Source organism: Hippoglossus stenolepis, chromosome 18 (genome assembly GCF_022539355.2).
Source record: "Hippoglossus stenolepis isolate QCI-W04-F060 chromosome 18, HSTE1.2, whole genome shotgun sequence".
In the NCBI taxonomy this organism is placed as follows: domain Eukaryota; kingdom Metazoa; phylum Chordata; class Actinopteri; order Pleuronectiformes; family Pleuronectidae; genus Hippoglossus; species Hippoglossus stenolepis.
The window spans coordinates 15,561,660-15,584,472 of NC_061500.1; the positions used below are offsets into that span (position 1 = coordinate 15,561,660).

Genomic DNA, 22,813 nt, shown 5'->3' on the forward strand with positions numbered 1-22,813 from the left:
TTAGACGATTACGTGATGTTTCTTTATTCATACTTTACTAAAGTTGTTTCAGTGACTATGTGAGGATCCAGTGATCAGTTCTCCCTCTCAGCTTCCTATTTGTCTTTCCACTCAACAGAAAGAAGAAGGCATATGAGGCCACCCCGGGGAGACACGTTGTTCTAACAGAGTGCTTGCATCGCTCTTCTCTGCCTCTCAGGAGACAAATGAGGACAGCATCCTCTGCCAAACCCACCCAGTGAAAAAAAGTAGTTTTACAGGGTGTTATGGGGCTTAGCTGACTTTACCCTAAATGCTTTGCTTTATTTTCTCAGCCAGGGTGGCAGAATGAGAGTTGGGCTGGTTCAGGCTGGTTGCACATGTCACATTACAGCAGGATAACAAAGATAGAAGTTCCCTCCCAGCAAGAAAAGATATCATCATGTGCTACTGTGGCTGAGAACGGATACACACAGAACTAACGCTCGAGTGGACTCTTCCATTAACACATGTTGATACACACAGTTAATATTATGTATTGACTTTCATAAATGTTACAAGCATTACATGTGTTACATCTTGGGAGGTGGTGCAGAGTGTTTAAAGCAACACTACGTCGTTTTTAGGATAGCAGCTTCAAAATCATTCTGACATTACATAAACTGATAATAGGGAGGACGGCATATCTGTCATTACCACAGCGCGCCCTGGACGCCTGGAACTGCACCATGTAACTCTGGGGTACCGTGCTGGAACATAACGACCTGCTTTACGGCATACGTCACACACCAACAACCAGAGCCAGAGCTAGTTATAAGAGACAACTAGCTTGCAATTCTCAGTGTGGACGTCATGGCAGAGCCACCGAAGACAAATACGAGAAAAAGAGAAAGTGGCCAAGTAAGAAACTGACCAAGAGTGAATATCTGAGCATATTTCACTTGTTGGTGAGAGCTAAAAGTGTTGTTGTTATAAGTAGTAAATCACAGCTTTTGCTTTGTTTGCTTTATCTCGTGCTGTTCTGCTTGCCTGACATTGTTGACTCACTAGTTTATCATCAGAGGCCAGGTGAACCCATTCCAATAGAGGTTTTAGCCGAACGATTCAATGTGATTTGATACACATCATGCTCGGACATTGATAACTGTGTCGGCTCCTTGCTTGCTGTGTAAGATTGTATGCTACCGTACTGATCTGGGCTGAATGCAGTGAATGTTTACAACCAAATCCGAAAAGGTTTGTGAGCATGAAAGTGTGAATGCCCATGTGTGCATGTGGGGGGGCTCGGACTGCAAACACCCGATTATAGCAGAAGGCAAATCTTACATTTTATCGCTTTAACGGTGTTGATCTGTCCTCGTGCACAGCAGCATACTGACCGAACACCTTATTGTGACTCCTCAGCACAATCACAGTCCAGTGAGACTTAGGCTCTTCATCCCATATTAACCTTGCCTGCTCTTAATGCTTACCTATTATAATATTAAGTACAGCATAAACATGCAATGCACGGCATATGAGAAAGTAAGTTTTTGATGTTATCATGAATCTGTTTTTCTATACTAAAATATATTTGCGTAACACATTAAATCAAGTATAGTCTCTCTTATAAAACAACCGTCCACTTCAGTAAAAACAAGTATATTTGACCTGAAATAAAATCCTTTAAGACAACATTCTTGGCTTCACCTCCTCTGCCACCCCAAGCTGAGCTCAGCGAGAGGTTCACTCGGGGGAAACAGCACAGGGAGGTGGGGAGAGTTACAAAACCCCACCAGGGAAACTAATGAGGTATTATTATTTTGTTCTCCGTCTGGATTTGTAGAGTGGGCCGTACCTGTCCAGTAAGCGCACTGTAAACCCAGGAGACCCTGGTCCTCTTCTAATCCCACTGTCTGGGTTTTGCCCGCATAGCTGTGTCTGACAGACACAAATCAAAAAGCTACAACAGAAAAACACATTGAGTGGTGCCTACAAATTTATGTAAATGAAACCAGAGAAAATGATGAAAGGAAGCTTGGGGAAGTCATGAGGCTTGACTGGTTTATGATAACCTTTCAGCATTTCTAAAGCATTGTTATTATAGACTGATATGCAATGAAATAAAATAAATAAAAAGATGAAGCAGGAGATCTGGTGAAGAATGGCACCAAAAGTGTACAATTTGTACTGTTCTGAACCCTAAATGTTTTTGTAGAAAATATATATTCACATATAAAGACCTGTTTTGATGAAAGCCTTTTTCTTTGTAACTAGGGTTTGCTGTTCTTCTCTGAAGCCTTCACCAAGGTGGAGCCTGACCGACCGATATGAGCCTTCCACAGACATTTCAGTATCAGCGTTTACTGTATGTTTGCAGATATACATGTGCTAATATGAAAAGTTTATAAAAATTAATTTTCTTAATTCAAGTTCTATATTTTTGGTTGTATATGTATTTCTTTTTTTATAGTTATTTGTAATAAGCTTTATGGTTAAATTGTAAAATATCAAGCATCAATTGCATTTCTTTGTCATAAGGGCTTGATAATGACATCTTAGGAATCATTGCCAATGATTTTTATTAAAAAATATTTGCTGATACATTGGTGTCTGAAATATGTATACCCACTAATATCAATATTGGCATCATCCCCCAAAAATCCTTATTGGTCCGGCTCTGAAGAGGATTGTTGTTCATCATTCATGAGCTTATTGTGGCCGCGGGTGATTTTATGGGGGGGAAAAAAACTAGAAAAAATAAAAGCTGAATTTACCCAACAAGGACACTATTCTGAATATGTCTGAGAAACCATTTGCCCAATGCAATAAAATGAAAGAATCCTCTGTTCGCACAATATACTGTAAGTTATGGGATCATGCTTTGAAGGGAACCCCCCCCCCCCCTGCACTGTCTAACTGAAGAAACACTGTTGTGTGCTTCTTTAGTTAAGACACATGACAAGCTATTCACCATATCTAAAAGATGCACAGAGCACTGAGAAAACAAGGGCCACTAAGTTTGTGAAGGAGACACTGTGAGGACATAAAGAGAAGGACAGAGGGGAGAAAGAGAAACTGTGATATGGATACATGGAACAGAGGAAAAGAAGAGGAAATGACCAGAGAAATGAAGAGGAAGAGGGGTGTCAGTGTGACATCCTGCAGCCGCGGGGCAGCAGGGGTCTGTCCAGTGACCCTCTGTGACAAGAGCCAAATCTGGACAGTAGACAGAGACTGCTGTTATCCAAAGGCTGAACCAAGCCAAGCTAAACTAAAGGCAAAAGAACATAACAGGCCTTGACTAATGGATGATTCCCCTTCAGAAGTGTTGGAAAGTCCCCTTTTCTCTGTGTTTGGTGCAACCAAAGCTGAACCTAAAATTTAAAACTGATCACTTATAATGTGACCAAGGGTTTCCTGTGTTTACGGAGTGCAACACTGATGCGTCAACAGCTGTGCACATGAACATAAACTCGTATTTGAAAAAACGTTTTTGTAAAAGGTCACTTTGCTGTGTGCCCTCTGGTTTTGGTTTTCCACTCCAGTTCCCTCAGCTGGACTTCTGTGACACAAGAGTCCATGACAGATTTTTCAGAGAGTACTTTTTTCCAGCTGAGTGGCCCTCTCTCATTTTGTGAGCACCACACTGTTATCTATGAACCGTGGACCGTGCAGGTCCATCTCTCTTCCAAATCACTTTCTAATGGCGAGGAGGAAAGTGACTTCAACATTTAAGAATAGCATGTGGTGAGACAATATTTTTACAAGCGGGCTTTTAAAAAGAGAAATAGGGCCGTAATGAGAGAGACGATGACTTTGTTCCATAAAAAGGATTCACTCAGTCACGTTCTCTACTTCTGGCGAGCCTTTGGGTGAATCTATATTTACTCAGCAGTGACCTCAGTTGAGAGAGAATAGAGGGATTAGAGGGAATGGGTTACTTAATTTCTTCAACACCACTGTGTCTGTTTTATTTTACCCTATTCTGCTGTCTAAACTTAATATGGTAGTAGAGATATTATAAACAAAGATGTCTTACCGCTTTTCTCTCAGACTTGAGCTCCTGCAGGTAACGTGACAGCTCGGTGATGATTTGAGATGTTAAGTTCTCCGATATGACTTCGTGTTGACCTGCATAGTCATTTAACTCATTAAGTGTTGTCAGGAAGGCTCGACAGAAGGTGAACCTGGTGAGACACAGGAGAGCATGTTAGAAGAAATGGTAAATGGTCTGTATTTACAGAGTTCTTTTCTGGTCTTGATGACCACTCAAAGCTTACACGATGCATCTATGTGCACAACTTGTCTGACATAGTGCAACTTTGCTCAGAAATGGTAAGTCTATCATAGATCAATCATCTGCTGCTAAATTCTATCCTGTTCTGTATTTGTCTTGTTACTTTTTACTTTTCTCTACTGTTTTGTCCTCACAGACATGTAAAGCGTCCTTGGGTCCTGTTAAAGGCGCTATACAAATATAAGCCATTATTAATCATACACTGCTGGCAGAGTCGTCAGAGGCGATTTGGTGTTCAGTGTCTTGTCTGAACCACTCTACCTCCTGAGATATGACTGTAAAGTTGCCAATATATTAACTGAGAAATAGTTAAGAATTGGTTTGGAACAGATTTGTGATCTTAAAGAAACATGCTTGAAAAACTTGCTTTCTGGAGAGAAATTAGTTTGTCAATACAACTCTCATATGTCTGCTAAATACACAGCTATACCGACTAATTACCAAGTTATGTCTCATTTAACTAATCCATACAAAATCTGAGGTGTAAAAAACTTCCTTAGTTGAAGAGTGTAACAACACTAGATTACCAATGGAGCAAACTGCCCAGGGGGCTCTACTCCTGATTATTTAGGTCTATATATTAAATTTAGTTGCAAATTTGTTATAATTTGTTTTGTGTTTGTTCAAATTACTTTAATTTATTTCTCAGGCAATTACACATAGAAAACATTGGGCAATGTAGTAGTATCCAATCACAGAACTGAATAGCTGAAAGCAGTGACTTTTTTGATTATCAATAAATCTGGAATTTCTTTTGTTTAATAATCACTTATGCTGTGTATGTGTATATAAAATCAGCACCTTTCAGGCACTTTTTGGGTGATTGTAGTTTATATATAACAGACAGATATGCGAGTATCTGTTTTTCATGTTGTGTGGTATCCTGTGACTCACTTGCTCTCCTCCTCTTCTCGTGAGTTCTTCTTGGGTTGATACTTCTTTGATAAATTCCTGTGAGGACAAAGAGTTCAGCATTGTCAGACATTTCTTTCTGTCGATCGCTCCTAAGAGCCCAGTCTGCAGATGGGAAATGCACCATTCCCATTATATTTCCCTGACACGGCCCTTAAGAAACTGCCAAAGGATCATCCAGAACACCATTCAATCCGGCAGAGTGCTTTCTGCTCCTGCTACTACATTGCCATCCTCTCTTAGGGTCATAAATCATCGCCCCCAGGAGTATTCATGCAAACCCAGTCACCAGAAACAAGTATGCTTTTCTCATGCAGCCATTGCCCTTGTTTTGACTCCGGCTGTGTGTCAGTGGCATGAGATGAATGCGGCTTGAGGAGGAGGAGAAGGAAAAGCGACATGTATGGTGTCACTATGCTGGCTGGAGGTGAAGCGGTGATGCTTTCAATGTCCTGTTCTCCACTTGGTTGTGTTGTTTGTCAGGCTACAATTGATCATGTCACATTTGTTTGATCATGACAGTGTATGTCAGCAGAACATAATAATAAGCACTCTGCTCAGACTGATTTGGGTGCACATTGTGTACTTGATCCTTCAGGATCCTTTGAGTAATTAAAGAGCACTGTTGTCAATTTGAAATGAAAAGTACAAACAAAAAACGACAGACACAAACAAGACAAACCACTGATTTTAAGTCTGTCCAGAGCTTATAAGAAATTAATGTTTAGACAAACTCTAATAAAAGTCGTGAAATTTTGTAAAAAATCGTAAAGCAACACTGGGTAGTTATTATATCTTAAAACAGCTTAAAAATAATTTTAACAGAACACAAACTCATAACAGGAAGAATGAATATGTCACACACCAACAAGCAGAGCCAGAGCTAGCAGCTAATAGCTAGCTATTAGTAGTACAACTAGATTGCCATTCTTAGTGTGGATATTATGGCAGAGCCACGGAAGAAACTGAAGAGGACGGTGTCCAGAGGAAAAGAGAACCTGACAGAGTAAGAAGCTAAACAAGACTGAAAATTGGAGCATATTTCACTCATTGGCCAGAGCTTAAAGAGAGTATCTTCTGCTGTTCTACTTGCTTGACGTTGGGCTGTCGACACGTTAGTTTATCATCAGAAGCCTGGTAAACCCATTTCGAAAAAGGGATCTGGCGATGGTGGGAGCTAGTTGCCCTTGTTGTGAGATTATAGCACTTTACTCACTGACGGAATGTAAATGTCTCAGCATGTACAACTTGTCAGAGAGCCATGCTTAATTGCTGCTGAAATAAATAATGCATATCTTTAAAAAAAAAAGCAGAAAAAAAGACGTGTAATGTGTGTCTGCCCTCCTCCATCCAGCTCTCTCTGCCCACACCCCCCCATACCTCTCCTCCTCCTCCTCCTCCCTGGTGGTGTTTGCACTGTTGCTAGGCAGATCTATCTGTCTATCTCTCTCGTTGTCCTTCTGAGCCCATCTCTAATTATAGCCCTGGTTCCCACTCACTCATTCATTCACTCGCAGTCAGATGTCAACTGTCAGATTGTATAAGGCTGCTGACCGTAACTATGGATTTATGGGATTTTCAAATTACAGTGGCAGTTTGCACTTGACTGGGATTAAGTGTATCTTGGTGCATGTGTGTCATGAGGTTATGTCTGTGCCAATGTGTGTGTGTCTCTTTCTGGTAAATGATTCAGTATGAATCTTACTTAAAACCTACTGGAAGAAAATGTCCATACATATTTAGATCATATAACCCCAGACTTGTTTTTTCTTCATCCTCACCGTGTCTTTTGTTAGCAGGGCCTTATTCTAACTGTGTTATGGATTATTCCAGACTGGAATTTGGGGGAGGAGGCGGAGGAGGAGGAAGAGGAGGAGGAGGAGGCATTAGTACATTGCCCTGCAATGACTAGACTGAAGCATTGTGCATGTTTACACCGATGCAAGAGAAGAGGATTATCTATGGATTAGGGCAGTGTGGAGTTGCTGTGGTGATAGAAAGGATAGATGCCATAAAATTGGCAAAGAATGTGGACTATTTCTTAATGTTAAAAACTTTCTTTGCAATTGTGTGAATAATAAAAAGCATCAAATGTGCCCGAGGGAGAAGCTAGAACCACAACATGTTTGGCTTCTGTTCTTGAAAAATTACCTAAAGCGCTAATCATTTATCAAAACAGCAGCTGATTACTATTCTGTAAATCAACTAACTTAGTTAAATAACTAAAATGTATACATTTTGCCAGTGAGCATCAGGGCCAGTAGCTTATAGCTATATTCAGACTGATACATTTGGTTTTAAAACAGTGTTTTATGATCTCCATCCATACCAGTGTTTTAGCTCTGCATCAGTAATAATCCGAATCCATACTAACAAGCATGAAAATGTATATCACGTGACCACTCGCATACACAGGCAGGTGCAAACAGGAAGCAGATTGTCTACTCTGCAGTTACTTGCTTAGTTACAGGAAATGGGCGGTTCAATTTCTTGGACCAACGATGAGTTGGAACAGTAGGTGTTAACAACGTTTTGCCTTCACCACTGATAGTTGTGTCATGACTGATGAGAACAAATCAGGAAGCAAATGCGGGGAACTGCTTTACAGTTTCCATACATCTCCTTTTTGCCCATCCAGACTAGAATACAGCCGCAGAGTTTTCAGATTAAAGACTTTTAGGCGCTTGAAAAACTCCGGAGTAGAGTGGATGGTAGGGGTAAATGTACCAGTACACAGAATGCACCCCTCAGTAAAAAATATCGATTACTCATACATTTTTTTATGTTAGGATATTGATCGTGAAAAGTTCTATTGTCACTTAAATAGAAGAAAGAGACATCAAAATCTCCCCAACTACACAGATGAGAGAACAGACGACTACATCAAAAGCGCCAATTCCATTAGTTTATTGGAACATGAATCGATTAAAGGGGATAATTAGTTGGCCAAGTTGCACAACAACAAAGACTTATAGTGTGCTAGAAACACAGGAAAACCTTCTGACTCACGATATCCTGCCTGCACGTCCTAATTTCCTTATTTTAGCCTCTTCTGACAAGTGTACAAATGTCGACATTCTGGAAGGGCTTTGTGTGTGTGTCTGCTAGATAACAGACCCAGTTTGACAGCCGGCCCTGTGTGTAATCACAGCAACTGAAAACATCCGCACCATCTGTGGGGCCTGAAGTTCAATAAAAGCCAACCTTCCATGGCAAGATGAGTCCATCTCTGTCCTTTTGTCAGACATACTGTCGACAGATGCTGACCAATTACATCATGAGTTGTCTACATGTGTTCAAGTGCAAGTGTAAATCTGCGAGGATGTTTTTTATTTGTCCAAACAACGAATTAGTCGGCTTTAAAGGAAAGTATTTAGGATTTCATTATCAAAAATGTCCAGATGTGAACAAATCCAAGCAAATAGAAAAACAAAAAAGAAACAAAATTAAAGGATAAATGAAATGGACAATATGTAACTTATTAATCATGAAGCAGCGTGGGATCTCTGGAGCTTTTAATAAATTGTTCTTGGGTCCTCTGTGCATTTGCACTTTAATGGGAGAGCTTCAGCAACAGAACGCACCTCAAACGGCAATGAATAATCGGGATCCAGTTTAAGGAAAACAGCTGACCTTTTAAAAATTTGTTTGTCAAACGTTGTTTGCCCCGGAAGTTGACTGAGACGTGCAAAGTCAAGGGAAAAGTGGATATGATGCAATTATAAGGCAACTAAAGTGAAACGTTCCAATACCTTGAATAAAATTGGCAATTTCTCTAGGCTTGAACATTGTTGGAAATATTTTGGATGATGCAAGTTTCTGTCCATGTTTTCAGACATTTTAATGAAGAATTGTTACGTATAATATCTTTAAGGAATATCCACAAATATAAAACAGCATCTGTAAGAACGTACGTATATTTCTCTCAGATATGTGACTGTCATTAATTGTAAAAAGTTAATGGGTGCAGGGTTATGAGGGTAATGCTTGCATGTAAACATAGTCAGCTAGTCCTCTTATCTCAAGCTGACTTAATTCTCAAAAAGCGGACTTGTGGGGTCTGTAGAGGATCAGTTACAGTGGGAATGCTTGATTGGTATTGGCTAGTCACTATGAAATGGGGGGGTTGGGGGGTCAATACTTAGAGCATTAGCCATATTGTAGTGGCCTCTTTAAAGATAAGGATTGTGGATTTGTGGGTATCTCCCGCTGTGTCGGGATGCAGGAGGCCTGAAGGGATGGATCCTCGCTCACATCACTTCCCATAAAAAACAGAGTGTGTGTGTGTGTGCGTGGAGTGAGCTGAAGGGGGCGGGGCCGACACTTGTGGTTGGATAGGGGAAAAAAGAAATCTGGGTCAAACCTGGGGTTGAAAATGCTGATACCTTCTAGTCTCCATGGTAACACAAGCTCCACCCCATCCCCCCACAAGCTGACTTCCTCTTGTCTGAGGCAGAATCCAGCGACAACAACAGACAGCACGCACACACAAGAGAGGTAGACGGAGAGATTCTTATAAAACCAAAAGAGAGAAGGAGGGAAGAGGAAGCAGACATCCTCCTCTGCTTGTTAATCATCCTCTACACTTGCGAAAATCAATTCTGTTTCACTGCAGAGCAACAACAGTGATACTTATTTGAATAATATTATAAGTCTTAAGACACAACGCTCCATATGGGAATTCCCGTTTCAGTTTCCTCCTCCAGAGGGAGGTCAGAGGTCACGGTCAGCTACATAATGAGCTGCCGAGGATCCTGTCTCTTGTTTCAAGGACACTTCAGTAGGTCAGATTCTGCCGTAGAGAGGGGGGGGTTCTTAACTAAGCCATCTGGATGTGAAATAGTCGATATAACTACACTGCGACGCAAACCCAAAATATCAGGCATCAGCTTGAGCACTTACCTAATTTGTTTTGCATAGTTGGTTTCGATCTCTGATCTCTCCTTGACAAATTTGGTGTACTTCTCCACAAATTCGATCCCCCACTGTGTGTGCTTCTCCAAGTTGTCAAACTGATCCTGTAGCAAAGAAGAAGACGATGTAATGATTAAATCATTCAAGTACAAGGGAGGTGGCATTAATCATCATTTACATTTAGGAAAGACCATATCAAAAGATTGAATCAACTTGATGAGGATGTTGCATTGCATTGTATGACCTATTGCAAGTAGTTAATTCCAATACACATCAAATACGATTAATCGTGGTAATTGAGTATTTGAGATTCTTAATAATTGAGTCTGAAAGTTAAACTCCAGCTTTGTGCCTCATTTGTTGTAGAAATATTGTTCGTCGGACTCCTCTCAACCAAACTAGTCAGGCATGTACACATATGTCAGTCAGTGGGTTTATTCTCAGTCACAGAACAGACGAAAGCATCTGGCCCACTCTCTTGGCTGCAGTTCAGATATTTAACACCTTCAACTGTTGCGAGTCTGTCCCATGAATGACCCTGTCCACTGGAGATGTGATGACTATAAAAAAACGTTTGTGACAACGGAGTTTCCTAATCTGTTGTGAGGTCTGCCAAAGAAGACCTGAAATTGAATGACCCATTTTTTCATTTTTCATTTATATATTTTCATCGGTCCAAGAGAGCACCACCATCCACAAAAGATGTGTTCTTCTATTGGGAGAAGTGTCTACAGACATTGCATATCCTCTACAGAGAAGGTCCTAGAAGAAGGCATTCTCTGGTATTACATTAGAAGATGCACAAACAAAATGGGTATTTTGGAATATCCCCCTGCTCCATCGATCAGCACAAGTAGAATCTAATTCTGTGGGAGACACTGAAGGGCCTAAAGACAGACACTAAGAGTCTACACTTCTGATAACCAAATACAGCTGTTCAGGCTGAACTCATTATTCACGATCTGCTCATGACATGTGAGGAAAAAATGCACAACTAGTTGGCTGAGGTCATGTTTTGAATTTCATCAGTTCAGAAAAAAAGACAGCGTTTCACCTGGAATATCTATTACCACACAAGCACACACAGAGCTGAGATTTACTGACAATCATATGGTTACTTTTAACACTCTTCTTACGACAGTGTAGGTATAATTTATAGAGATGAACCAAAAAACAGAACGACCTTGGTGTGGCTCCAACAGTCCCCCATCCTTTCTTCTACCATGTCTGTATTCTTCCTGAGCTAATAGTTCTTCTAGCACGACACTCGAAGCTGGTTTCGACTGATTCTCTGAGCAAACCATGAAATGTTCTCTGTCACATCTGCAATTGCTTTCGTACGCAGGAAGTGGTTGTGGCAAAGAAAAGTGTGAGATAGCCTTCACAGTACTGCAGCACTTAATGTGTAACTATGTCTTTTTCAGGGGTGGGTTAAAATAAGAGCAGACAAAAAAGTCATAAAATAAACTGTTGCATTGTCGACATATGAAGCGTAAGATCTCTTGAACATCTTTTGAAACTGTATTCACAACTTCCAAATGAAGCACTCAAGGAAACAATAGGGAGTGCTTTGAGTGGGGAGGGGGGTCCCAGTCTGCATTGTTAGTCAGTTTCAATGAGCAATCACTCATCAACAAGCCACTCAACAGTAGAATGACGAGATAAAAGCAAACAATTAAGACATTTTACTGAAATACACAGGCACCTCCTTCACCTCTTTGTTGTTGCTTTTCTGTTTCTCTGCCATCGAACATCAATTTCTTGTTTTTGCTCGCTTCTTCAACAAGCACCTCTTCCCCTTTAATTCTCAGGAGCATGCTCAGACCCCATGTGCCAATTAAAGTCATCAAACAGCATTTGCTTCATAATCACCAGAGGAAAATGCACAATAACGTCACTGCAGCCACATCATGCACATGAAATCCTCCCCTGACACACACACACACGCTCCTCCGCGCACATAACTCAGATTACCCTTTTTTGCAGGGGCACCATCTTATCCAGTGTGTGGGATGTGGACCCTGTTGGAATCTCCAAATCTAGTAAAAGTCCATCCAACTCGTCTTCTTCCACAACAAAGGCATCCACATTTCCCAGGTATCCAAATTGGAGCAAGTGTGGTTTAGTGAGAGTGGGTTGGGAACAATGTCCGCTGACCCCTCTCCCACTAGCTAACAAAGAAACTGTACAGAGTATTTTCCCAAATGTCTGGAAGAAGGAAGAGGAGAGCAAGGGAGGAACCGATGCAGCACAGCTTCACTCTCACACACACACCACTCTGAATCTGAGGCCGCGGCTGCCCACAGCATTCAGGCTTAATGCTCCATCAGGCGTAAGGTGGAATAAGTGGGATGGGAGAGGAGGACAGTAAGGGAGAGAGCAGAAAAACAGAGAGGGGGGCTTGAAAGGACAGAAGAGGCGGGATTACATGGGAGGGGATTAGATTTGGAGGGGGGGAGGTAGCCTACGCTGCAGGGGCCTCATGAACTCTGTTGCTGCCTCTGTTGTATTTCAAATGTGATAAACAAAGTATATATATATATTTATGAAATAAGACAACACCATTGAGGTTATGATCTGCAACTTGATGAGTCACAGAGCTCAAGAATCTTTGCTAATGTCAGATGGGACAAAGGGAAATGGAAAATCCATCACACAGATATGTTCCCCAGCAACAAGAGAGCGAGCAGATTAATAAATGATGAATCAGAGGGAGGGATATATCAGAGAAGACAAAACTGTGTCAGACACAGAAAAGTCGTCTCGTCTGAGCCACTCCAGCTTGTAAAGGACCTTTCCCCAGACAGTTTATACATTTTGAGAGCAGATCAATCTATAACAAATCTATAAGTAAATGGTTGGAATTCAAGACAGAGAGGACAAAAGCTACAAACTTCAGAAATGAAGAAATTGGCCAACTGACAGATTGGTAGGCAGCAATATTGATATTTGTTTTCACCCCAAAAATAAGTACACAGATTACCATGAAACTTGGTGTAAGATGGGACGTGGGCCAATGAAGGAAGTATTTTGGTAGCGCAACAGGATCAGGGGAGCATCCAGGATTTTTTTTTTTACATTGCGAGATATGGCGTTTTACTGAAAATAATAAATTGCAGCCCTGTAAAACACAAATGCTAGTCTGAAATTCTGAGAGTGATGATGAGAGATTCAAATATATAGAAATAAAAAAATAAAAAATGAATTCTATTTAAATGTTATGATGCAGATTTTCAACATTTCTAAATGTGCCATGATCTTGATAACTATAAGCACAGAGAGCTATATGGATAAAAAATATTTTCCATTGATTTAATGTCTCTTGGCAGGATGCCAAGGACAGATGTGACTATTCTCTTTTATAAAAATATCGATTTAAAAAAGTGTGAAAATGAATCCCTTTTCCAATTTCTCATGTTAACATGTGTGCACTGCATGCAAATGATATGGTGCCTGGCTAAAGAGTAGTTACTCAAAAAGTCAAACCTCCACATGAATTTTTTGTGAGCCCCCTCCTTATGGGCCTGTTACCAAAGACTAATAATTCCTGCTCCTGCTCTTACTTCCACTCTGTCATCTGGGGCCTCCTGACACCTGACCTTGTTTCTGCAGGAGGGAATAAGCGGGGGATCCCATCAGGGGACGGACCAACCCCACTCTGCTTGTTATTTCAGGACACAATCCCACTCACTGTGATGCGTGTACTATTGTGGTAGAACATGAAGGAAAATAAATACAACTACTTAGCCAAATATTTGTTACGATCCAGGAAATGGGAAGCAGGCTCAAACTGAGAACAAAGGAGACACCTAACAGTTAGTGAACATGACTATAGGTTGCTCATGTGCTGTTAAAAAGAAACACAAATACACGTTTGTTTAGGGATCAGCCTCCTGACCTCCAACCCTTCCCAACTGCTGATGGGGATTATGGTGCAGGTTTAATGTATTGGACTGCCGGTTAATCTGAACTAATGCACATTATTTAGCTACCATTTCAGATCACAGACATAGTATAGGGCCGATTGACCTCTATCCCTACAACAGGGGGTTTCTCTTTTCTCTCTGTTTAACACTGATGGAATAGAACAAGACAGAGATGAGACTGGAGCAGACGGACATGGTCTCATAGGATTTCCATGTCTTGGTCATCTTTGCCCCACAACAGCTACAGTTAATAATCAATGAATGGTCATTATATTTATTTTGATTTATTTAAAATGGTCTGTGTGCATTAATTAACATGCGCACTGAAGTCCAACATGTGAATCTGCCATATCTAGCAATGCAGGCTAGTTTTCATCTGCAGTCTCTGGTAAAAAACATACAATAAAATATTGACGCCTGCATAAAAAGGAGAACACAAAGAGAAGAACAACAAATAATTAAGTGTGTAATACAATGAATGGTGGTTTTCCTGCACCTAAATAACAGACCTGCTGCTGCTATTCAATTCATCGGATTCCTGATGGTGACCAAATACTGAGATCAAGAAATACTGTCAGCAAGTAAGCTGATAAGTACAACAACTAAATATATAATCAATAGCATAAAGTATAAAAACTGTTTGATGTTTAATTTGGGGGATTTCCATTATATCAAATGTATGTTCTGCATAGTCCAGCATTCAGTGTGTCTACATTCACTAGTTACCTCTTTACAAAGTATATGTACCGGTAGAGACAGAGTATGCCATTCCCACCTTGATTTAGATTTCTTACCAAAGCATGAGGGAATCAAATGATCTATCTTCAGGAATACACCTTTAATATTTATATCACAGCTGGGAGGCTGGATATCAGTCTGATTTAAGAGTTAGTACAACTGTACAGCCTAATTCTAATAGATTGTTCCTGGCTGTTATAAATGTATATTACTACACACACTATCCTATGTTGACCAATGTAAATTCAGTTCTTGTTTTATATAGTAAGTCTTCAGACTATTATCAAGATATTCTTTCTTATATAAAATTGTATTAAATACTTAACTTTCCATTCATTTATAGCTAATCTAATATGATGGGGACAATAAAATACACAAGTATTGTAACATTCTGTGTAATTTTCACTCTCAGATATATAGTGATGCTTGACCACAAATCCAGTACATATCTGAGTTCCACAGTAAAGCTTTTTTTTGGCTGTCTTTTCTCTTTTCTACCACAGAAGGCAGCAGAGAGTATTAACAGTCCTTCACCATTAGCAGGAATTGGGGTTAGGACATAAATCACAAGATAAAATCATATTTTCAAGACATACAAGAAAAGATAATGACTTTACTTGATTAAGAAAAGAACATGTTTTTTCCATTGTTTGGTACGTTGCCAACCATTATGTAATTCTAGTCCAATCAACTTTTAATTGGTGCTGTATTAGTGGAAAGAGGATTTTATAGATGGGTGAATAGTGTGCCTGACTGAACAAGAGTACAGGCATGACATAGTTACTACTTGAACACCAACATATAATTGACATGGCATTTACATGCCCATGTAAATGTTACTGAGATCAATATACAGTAACTGTTGACCTACAAGCATTAAAATCATTTAAAAATTTGAATTATCTGATGTGCAAAATGTTATTGAAAGAAAAAAGTTGGTTTTCGCAACTATGATTCACACTTTAAACTTAGCTTCAAGCTTTCAGATTGTATCAGTGGTGACTATGAGATCTAGCTCTTGACAGGAAACCCGTTGAGATGAAGAAAAGTATATGTCACGCCAGAGTAGGGGTTAATCCACAGAGGCTGAGGGGACAGATGTTCTGCTAGGGGGAGGACAATGGAGCGAAAGGGCCTATAGATGCTTTTGTCTTTTTCTTCCTTAATGTGTTGAGCAAGGAGCAAGGACAGTTGGCAAGTTTTGGAGGGGGTGTGCTTGTGCTGAAAAAGATCTGAACCCTGGCTAACAGCTCAGAAAAAGAACTCAAATCCCTCCTACTGAGCTTGACTTCTTTTCAGTGGATTGAGCCCCCACATAGAACATGTACTTAACCGTTTGAGACAGAGGAAGAGTGTAAGCACTGATTGCCTCATATCCAAACCCACATAAATCAGATCTTTTCTCTTTAGTCTGAGAGAAATGGTTTTAGTATAGGTTTTATATACTATACTAGAACTGTAAAAGCATCTTGGATGAGAAGGGCAACGTCTGAAAGAAACACAAGCAAGTCCTGTTGCCTGTATGCTTGTACAACTCCTGAAGAAACCATGACCTGGATAACTGAGAATCTTCACAGATATTTTTACTCTGTGTGTAGGAATCTGGTTTGCTGACAATCCCAAAACTGCAGTTGGAATGAGAGAGGTGACAACAAAACCACACTCATCCAAAACTGTTCATTACACTGTGAAGGTGCTGCCAATTCAGATACTAATAAATAGCCCAATTTTTCCAGGAGAAACTAGTTCTCCCTTGACGGATAAAGCAAAGAGGTGGAAAAGGCCTAATGCTCTGTGTTCAGTAAAGCAGAACCACTGAAATCTACTGTCGACCTTGAGTTGGTCAATGTGTCGCTTCACTGTATCTTGCAACAGTGGGTGTTAAGCAGCAAGAACAAATATTTGGGGGAGATGCCAAGCCCTCTCTCGGACACACAACAGGCTTTGTCAGAGAAAGACGGGGCGGAACAACGACGCCATAGCCCAGTGTAACCCATGTGTCAGAGAAGAGTCACAGCAAAAGAGACAGTGGGCACAAACCCATGTGCACACACATAAACAAAGACTGACAATGATGATGTGCTTGAATAGCTGCCTACAGCTTGTTCAATTCAGGTTATTAAAGGTTAACTATGACTTATTTGTACCCTCACCCTATATACCTTTATGCAAGTGTGATTTAAGTCAAGCGTAAAGAAGATATAAGGTCAGCCAATTTTAGCCGACAAATATTTACAGACACTATTAAGGGTCAGTCACCAATTGACTGATGTTAGGTGATGTGCTCTGAAAGAACTAAACATGCGCATGTCCACTTGCAGGCAAATGCCACATGCACATGTACAGACTCACAAACTTTCTCCAAAATATGAACAGCTGTTTGAGGCGGTGGGTGACCTTAGGTGTAAGAGCTCTTGTTTGCATGCCATGTAGATATTTATAGAAACAACGTCTCTGCCTGTCTGAAATCTAAGAATGCGTGTTGGTATAGGCACACACGCGTATCGCTCTCATGTGTCCTTAAAATGTTTTCTTGCCTGGGCCTGCTAGTACACGGTCCCAGTTGGTATTTAACTCCCTGTACCTCTGTCCGTGTCAGGCAAGAGTTGTGAGCAGTGACCACGTGCGAGTCATCACTTCACTTTATCAAACCTTCTTATGGCGGTTAAGCGACAGGAAACTGCCTCCTCTCGGTTGTGAGTCACTGTGACTGGAAGTGTGCTCAACACTTTCATTCACATCAAAGAGACTTTTACTTCAGCATTTCTTTAGGCTCTGCACCTTGTGCGTAAATGAATGGGCAAGCGTGTAACAAGTTCTTGATTTTACAAATCGGAAACTCACTGCTCGTCATGATGTTCCATTGTACCCCTACATGCTACAGACATTGAGTCACTGGCAAACAGCCTTTGTTGCTCTTGCTTGACTTATGATACTGTCTGTTTAAATGGAAAGAATAACGTGTCTGCTCACTTACAGCACTGGTCATTTTCATCTGCAGTAGCACCTGCAGATACTCTTCGTAAGGGCTCAGCTGGTTCTCTTCATTTTGCTCTTCTTTTTCTGATTTCACAGAACGAACGCTGTCCAGGAAAACAAAAAACTCGCTTTTTCTGCGCAACATGGTCATGTTTTTCAAGGTTGCAAAAATGGAGTCCAGAATGTAGTTAATCCATCTCAGTGGGATATCACACAGGGGAATAAGTCTTGGTCAAAAGTAATGCAAAAACTGGATCTCAACACATCATATAGCCTCATAATTCCTAATCTAAGATCATTTTCATCATTCGTAGCACACAGACTCCAGGCAGAACCCAAGGTGTAATGAGAGGGAACAACAGAAATATTTGAACCAGCACAGAACCTGATTAGATGACGCTGTTATTAATCTGATTACTACACCTCCCTTGTAACTGCCTTCACCGCCCAATAGGCTGTTAGGTGGATTAATCGTGCTCGGCCAGCAAGCACACATTAGCCATTGTTCCTGTTGAGCTGCCTGCTTTTGTTCATTTTGGAGGATAAAGCTCTTTAATTCTTATATAACATTTTCCCTGAAATCAAGGAAATCTTTGCGCAATATGAGAGAACTGCAGTGACACTTTATAAACTTAACTGCTACATTATAGTAAGTGATTGGCTTCAAGTGAAATCCATCCCTGGTTATTTTTTTAATGAGTTGGAGGCAATCCAGATTTGCCTGTGATAGGCCAGTCCTGAGCCCATCAGACTGATAATATTAAATGGATAGGGCAGGTAAAGCTTATGGGAACTGGTGGATAAGTATTGGTACAATGGCACTGGCTGACATGGCGAGAGTATTGCTGCTTTCAGACATGCACCGAAACCAGACATTTTCCTGAAATTTTCTGAAGGGGCTGTATGTGAGAAAACAAATGTCTTGAGTCAATTGCTTTGGACATTTACCACTACGTTTCCTGCCAGTCCCCTAGTAACATGTCCAGAAACTGTCCAAACCTGACTCAAACAAGAATATAATTAGAAAATTTCTGTCTGAACCTAGCATGATGCAACGCTGCTTTCATCATTTGTGAAAGCCAAGCTCCAGAGTTTATTGCATCCAGTAAGGAAACACTGATGCATGGAATTTGTTGTGGGTCAAAATTTGAATTAAGTGTTATTGTAAATGACACCCCTGCTCAGCTGCCCTCTGAACGTATAGTTGCTATACATGGTTCAGTTGAATCTCTTGCCAAGAAACTCAGGCTAGGTGCTACTATGTTATGTCCCACATACACAATTTCTGCTGAAGAACATAATAAGTACCTGCTCCTTTGCCGTTGGTCAAACTGATGCCTTTATAATTAATATACATTTATTAAATTGAATTACAGCTTTAATGGATCTTGACGAATTTGGGGGAAATAAACATTCAAACAGGACTAGCTTATAATTAAGTGTATTTGCAAACATGATATGAGTAAATGAGAGACCAGATTAAACATAGCTGTGTTTTACACATACACCGACCCGAGCTATGTGTCTTGCTCACAGTTTCGCTTCATAAATAGATCTGTCTGATGCTTTTTCTGTCAGTGGCATCTCTTGGTGTAACGGCTCTTTACTCACAACAGCTACAGCTTAATGACTTAGCTTCAAATAACAAGAGTCAAATCACTTGCCTGAAGATGAAGTCATACAGTACATACTGCAATAGGACTCATGTACTATGTGGCCAATGTGCCAACCATGTATTGCATTTCTGTTTAGCTGTGTCCCAATTCAGGGGCTGCCTCCCTTAAGAAGTCGCTGTCTCCACAGCCCATGAAGGAGAGGGCCTTCGAGACCATGAAGGCTGAACGGAAATTTCACGGTCTTGTGTACGGAGGATTCACGTGATCCACGTCACCTTCTTGTTCTGCCCTTACAGCAACAGAGCTGCAGCCGGACATGACAAGGCAGTGTCAATGTTCCTTGGTGTTTCCAACTGCCAAACTTGACACTTACATTTAATGTTTCAGCATCAAACGTCTTGTGGCATACTGCCGCCGGAATCAGTTAGTCATTCAGCTTCCGAAGAAGACTGACCCTTGTTTTTATTTAATGCTGTGTTTGCCTAAATAATTTAGCTCATTTAGTTTATATACTGTAGAACGGTGTCATTAGACAAGATTGAAGTCATGCAGGGACGGCTAGAATAACCTTGGATTGTACTTTGTTGGAATAGTTAACACATATTAATATTTCCAGTAGCTGCTGTGGTTGATAGCATGAGTGATGGTAAGAACCATTGGGCAAATCTACAGTAAAGTGAACACTGTCTCACTCTTCCTCAGATTTACTCCAGAATAATGAACTCTAAATTAAATAGTTTTGTAGAATAAGAAAACATGGTTAATTCCTGGGAGTTAGGCTCGAGAGATTAAGATATTATATCGGATCTCCACCTCTTACACCAAACAGAGTTTGCTGTTTGAGTTCATCAGCTGCTTTTATTCTACTGAATGAAAAGCAAACACTTTAACCAAAAAGGACCTGGGAGGCCACAGCTCTATTCTCCATTTAAAACAACTACAGGTTTTATGCTGATGCTAGAATCTTTACAATCCTATTTTCAAGGGAAGGAGGCCTCCGAGGACTTGAGATACGTATAAATTCACTGTTTCACTCTGACATGCCTCATCTTAGGATATGAGTAAAGATGGAGCTACTTAAATGTCAAAAAGAAGGTTAGTCAACTCAAAGAGACTCAAATCACTCATTGTGTTTAATACACTTGTATGGCCCCCAGTGATTTCTAAGCTAACATACAGTATATTGAGAAGGGGTGTAACAACTGTAAAAAAAAGAGTTGGTCTACTGCAGTTCTGTCATCCTATATCGCAATAAATGTGTATCCATGAACATCTGTCTCAGAGAGCCTGGGGAGTGCAAGTGAGTCAGCATGATGTAAACAGAGTATGAGGGGGTTGGAGTAAATGCTTGACCACTCTTTGGCAATTCATATTTTCAAGCAGTGGAAAAAATGATATAAAATGTGGTAAAAGCATGGCTTCATGAGCCAGTTTTTACGCTGGCTTTGACTCATTTCACATCAAGCAGCCGTAAAGTTCAGACTGAAAATCTTAACACGGACCATGTCTATTGACCACATCTGGTACATTTGTAGGAAGCAAAACAAATGACCATTACTGTGACAAAGGCAGCAAACCCAAGTGTTTCTTGGCCTAAGAAACTTTCTCTCACTTCATGATCACAAAAGATGACAGATGGAGAACTGAAATAACAGAGGCAGTAAAATTTACGCTAGTATCTTTAGCACTTTGGCACACACAGTTGCAGACTGTGCTGTCATAATAATTTGCTCTCAAGAGGTAACGTCTGCACAAATAAAAGAAAAGAAAAATTCGGATTTCATTCAGGCAAAACACACCTTTTTCTTATTTCCTTTAAATTTCGGGAAAGTTTCCTGCTCATTTGTTACTTAATTCATGTAGAGTTGAGAATGTTTGAAAAACAGTTACTATAATATTTCTTGTATATATTCAAACCACATGTGAGTACAATGCCATTTATTTTTCTTGACTAAATAAACTCAAATGCTACTAAAACACATTTCATTAGTATGTGTTTTTTTCAGATTTCTTTGCATTGGTTTTTCTGTAGTTCAATATCATAAACTGTATAAAGATGGATGATGCATCTCCACTTCCTTCCAGAGTCTGGATGGAGCCGCATTATTGAGGTCCAGTGATACACGCGCTTGACCATCAGTCTCAACTGCTAGTCATGACATTTGACTCCATTTTTAGAGCATCAACTAACTAAAACCAAACTTATTGGAAAAATAAACATTCGAACAACACAGGGAAACCATCTTTGAGATGTAAAATGTAGTCTGCTGGATGTCCAATCCACTAACATAGAGGAGGCTGGGTTAATTACCTATACAGCCAGTCACCAAACCGCAACCGAGACGCTTTGGCTTAAGCCGTCTAGCCATCATGTCATCCATCTGTATATACAGTCTGTGTTTAATACTTTTGTCACGCTACTCACATGCTATCACTGCCATTACAACTTTATAATAAGCTACACTGTGTTGCCTACAATGAGCAGATGTTTCAAAGGACACACTGAATAAAAAAATGCAGCATCCTCCACTTTGAATATCGACTTAACAGCCAACAAAGCAGTAGCATCTCTATGCTAGTGTTACTCCATTACTCTGTTAGGGGAAACAAACGACACTAACAGGATGTAGTACAATACAATAGTAATTAGGAGAACGTGGAAGTGTGTAAGGCTTTAGGTGACAGAATGCCGGTGGTCATGTGACTGAGGCCCATCAAAGCTATAATTTCTACTGTCGCAGCAGTGATTAAAGTCTGATAATACAAACAGATAAAAGGCCATGACTAAAAATTAGAGGCTTCAGTAGTCTGGCGGGAAGGAATGAGTCACCGTTTCACAGGGAGGATGACGATATAGCTGACCTCACCTATTCAGTTTGGAGGAAGTAGAGGGACTACACTTGGACAGAATATCTTTATTAATCGTGGAATAAAACATAGAACAATAGACATATATGCCAGTCACAAATCCAAGAGCGCAAGGAGATCTCTTTAAATATCTTGTTTTCTTTACGACCAACACTGAAAAAAAACAAAGAAATCCAAGTCACTACAATGTTAAGACACTAAAAAGCTGGAAGCTCTCCCACTCGAGAAGCTGTAACTATCAAATTATGGGCGTTTTTGCTTTAAGGAAATTATTTAATGACTAATTTGATGATCAAACCAGTTGCCAATTTACAAAACAAAAATGCTTCTTCATGGCAATTCATCTGCATATCAATTACACCTGTCATTGTGACCCTTCTCTGCTTGAATACCCCATCACCCACCCCCTTTTTCGGTCTCCTTTATCTCTTCTCTTTACTCTCCAGGGTGCAGTCTGGAGCCTTCAGATCTAATGTGCATTCATTCATCTCCGTTTTACCGTCACACTGGAGCTCAAAGAATAGAGGGGAGGAGAAAATGAGCTTGGGGTAGTTTCACTGAGTCAGCAGGTGGGTGGAGGTGAGGGGGTGAGGGGGTACAGG

At 40.4% G+C, this 22,813-nt stretch overlaps 1 protein-coding gene across 28 annotated transcripts in view; it reads right to left on the reverse strand.

Annotated features, from left to right (window-relative positions):
* LOC118098152 (formin-binding protein 1) overlaps positions 1-22,813 on the reverse strand; it is a 62,032-nt gene that overhangs the window by 34,130 nt on the left and 5,089 nt on the right. For 3 of the 28 annotated variants that reach the window (XM_035141669.1, XM_035141668.1, XM_035141664.1), the window contains exons 1-4: positions 17,726-18,115; positions 10,073-10,188; positions 5,153-5,209; positions 4,001-4,148 (exon numbers count right to left, since the gene is read on the reverse strand). In XM_035141669.1, coding sequence (XP_034997560.1) covers positions 4,001-4,148; positions 5,153-5,209; positions 10,073-10,188; positions 17,726-17,878 — 474 coding nt within the window. In that variant the 5' untranslated portion in view covers positions 17,879-18,115. Of the gene's footprint in view, positions 1-4,000; positions 4,149-5,152; positions 5,210-10,072; positions 10,189-11,267; positions 11,392-12,058; positions 12,412-17,725; positions 18,119-22,813 lie in introns of those variants that run through there. The other 25 variants (XM_035141660.2, XM_035141682.1, XM_035141663.1 and 22 more) reach the window with 20 other exon arrangements.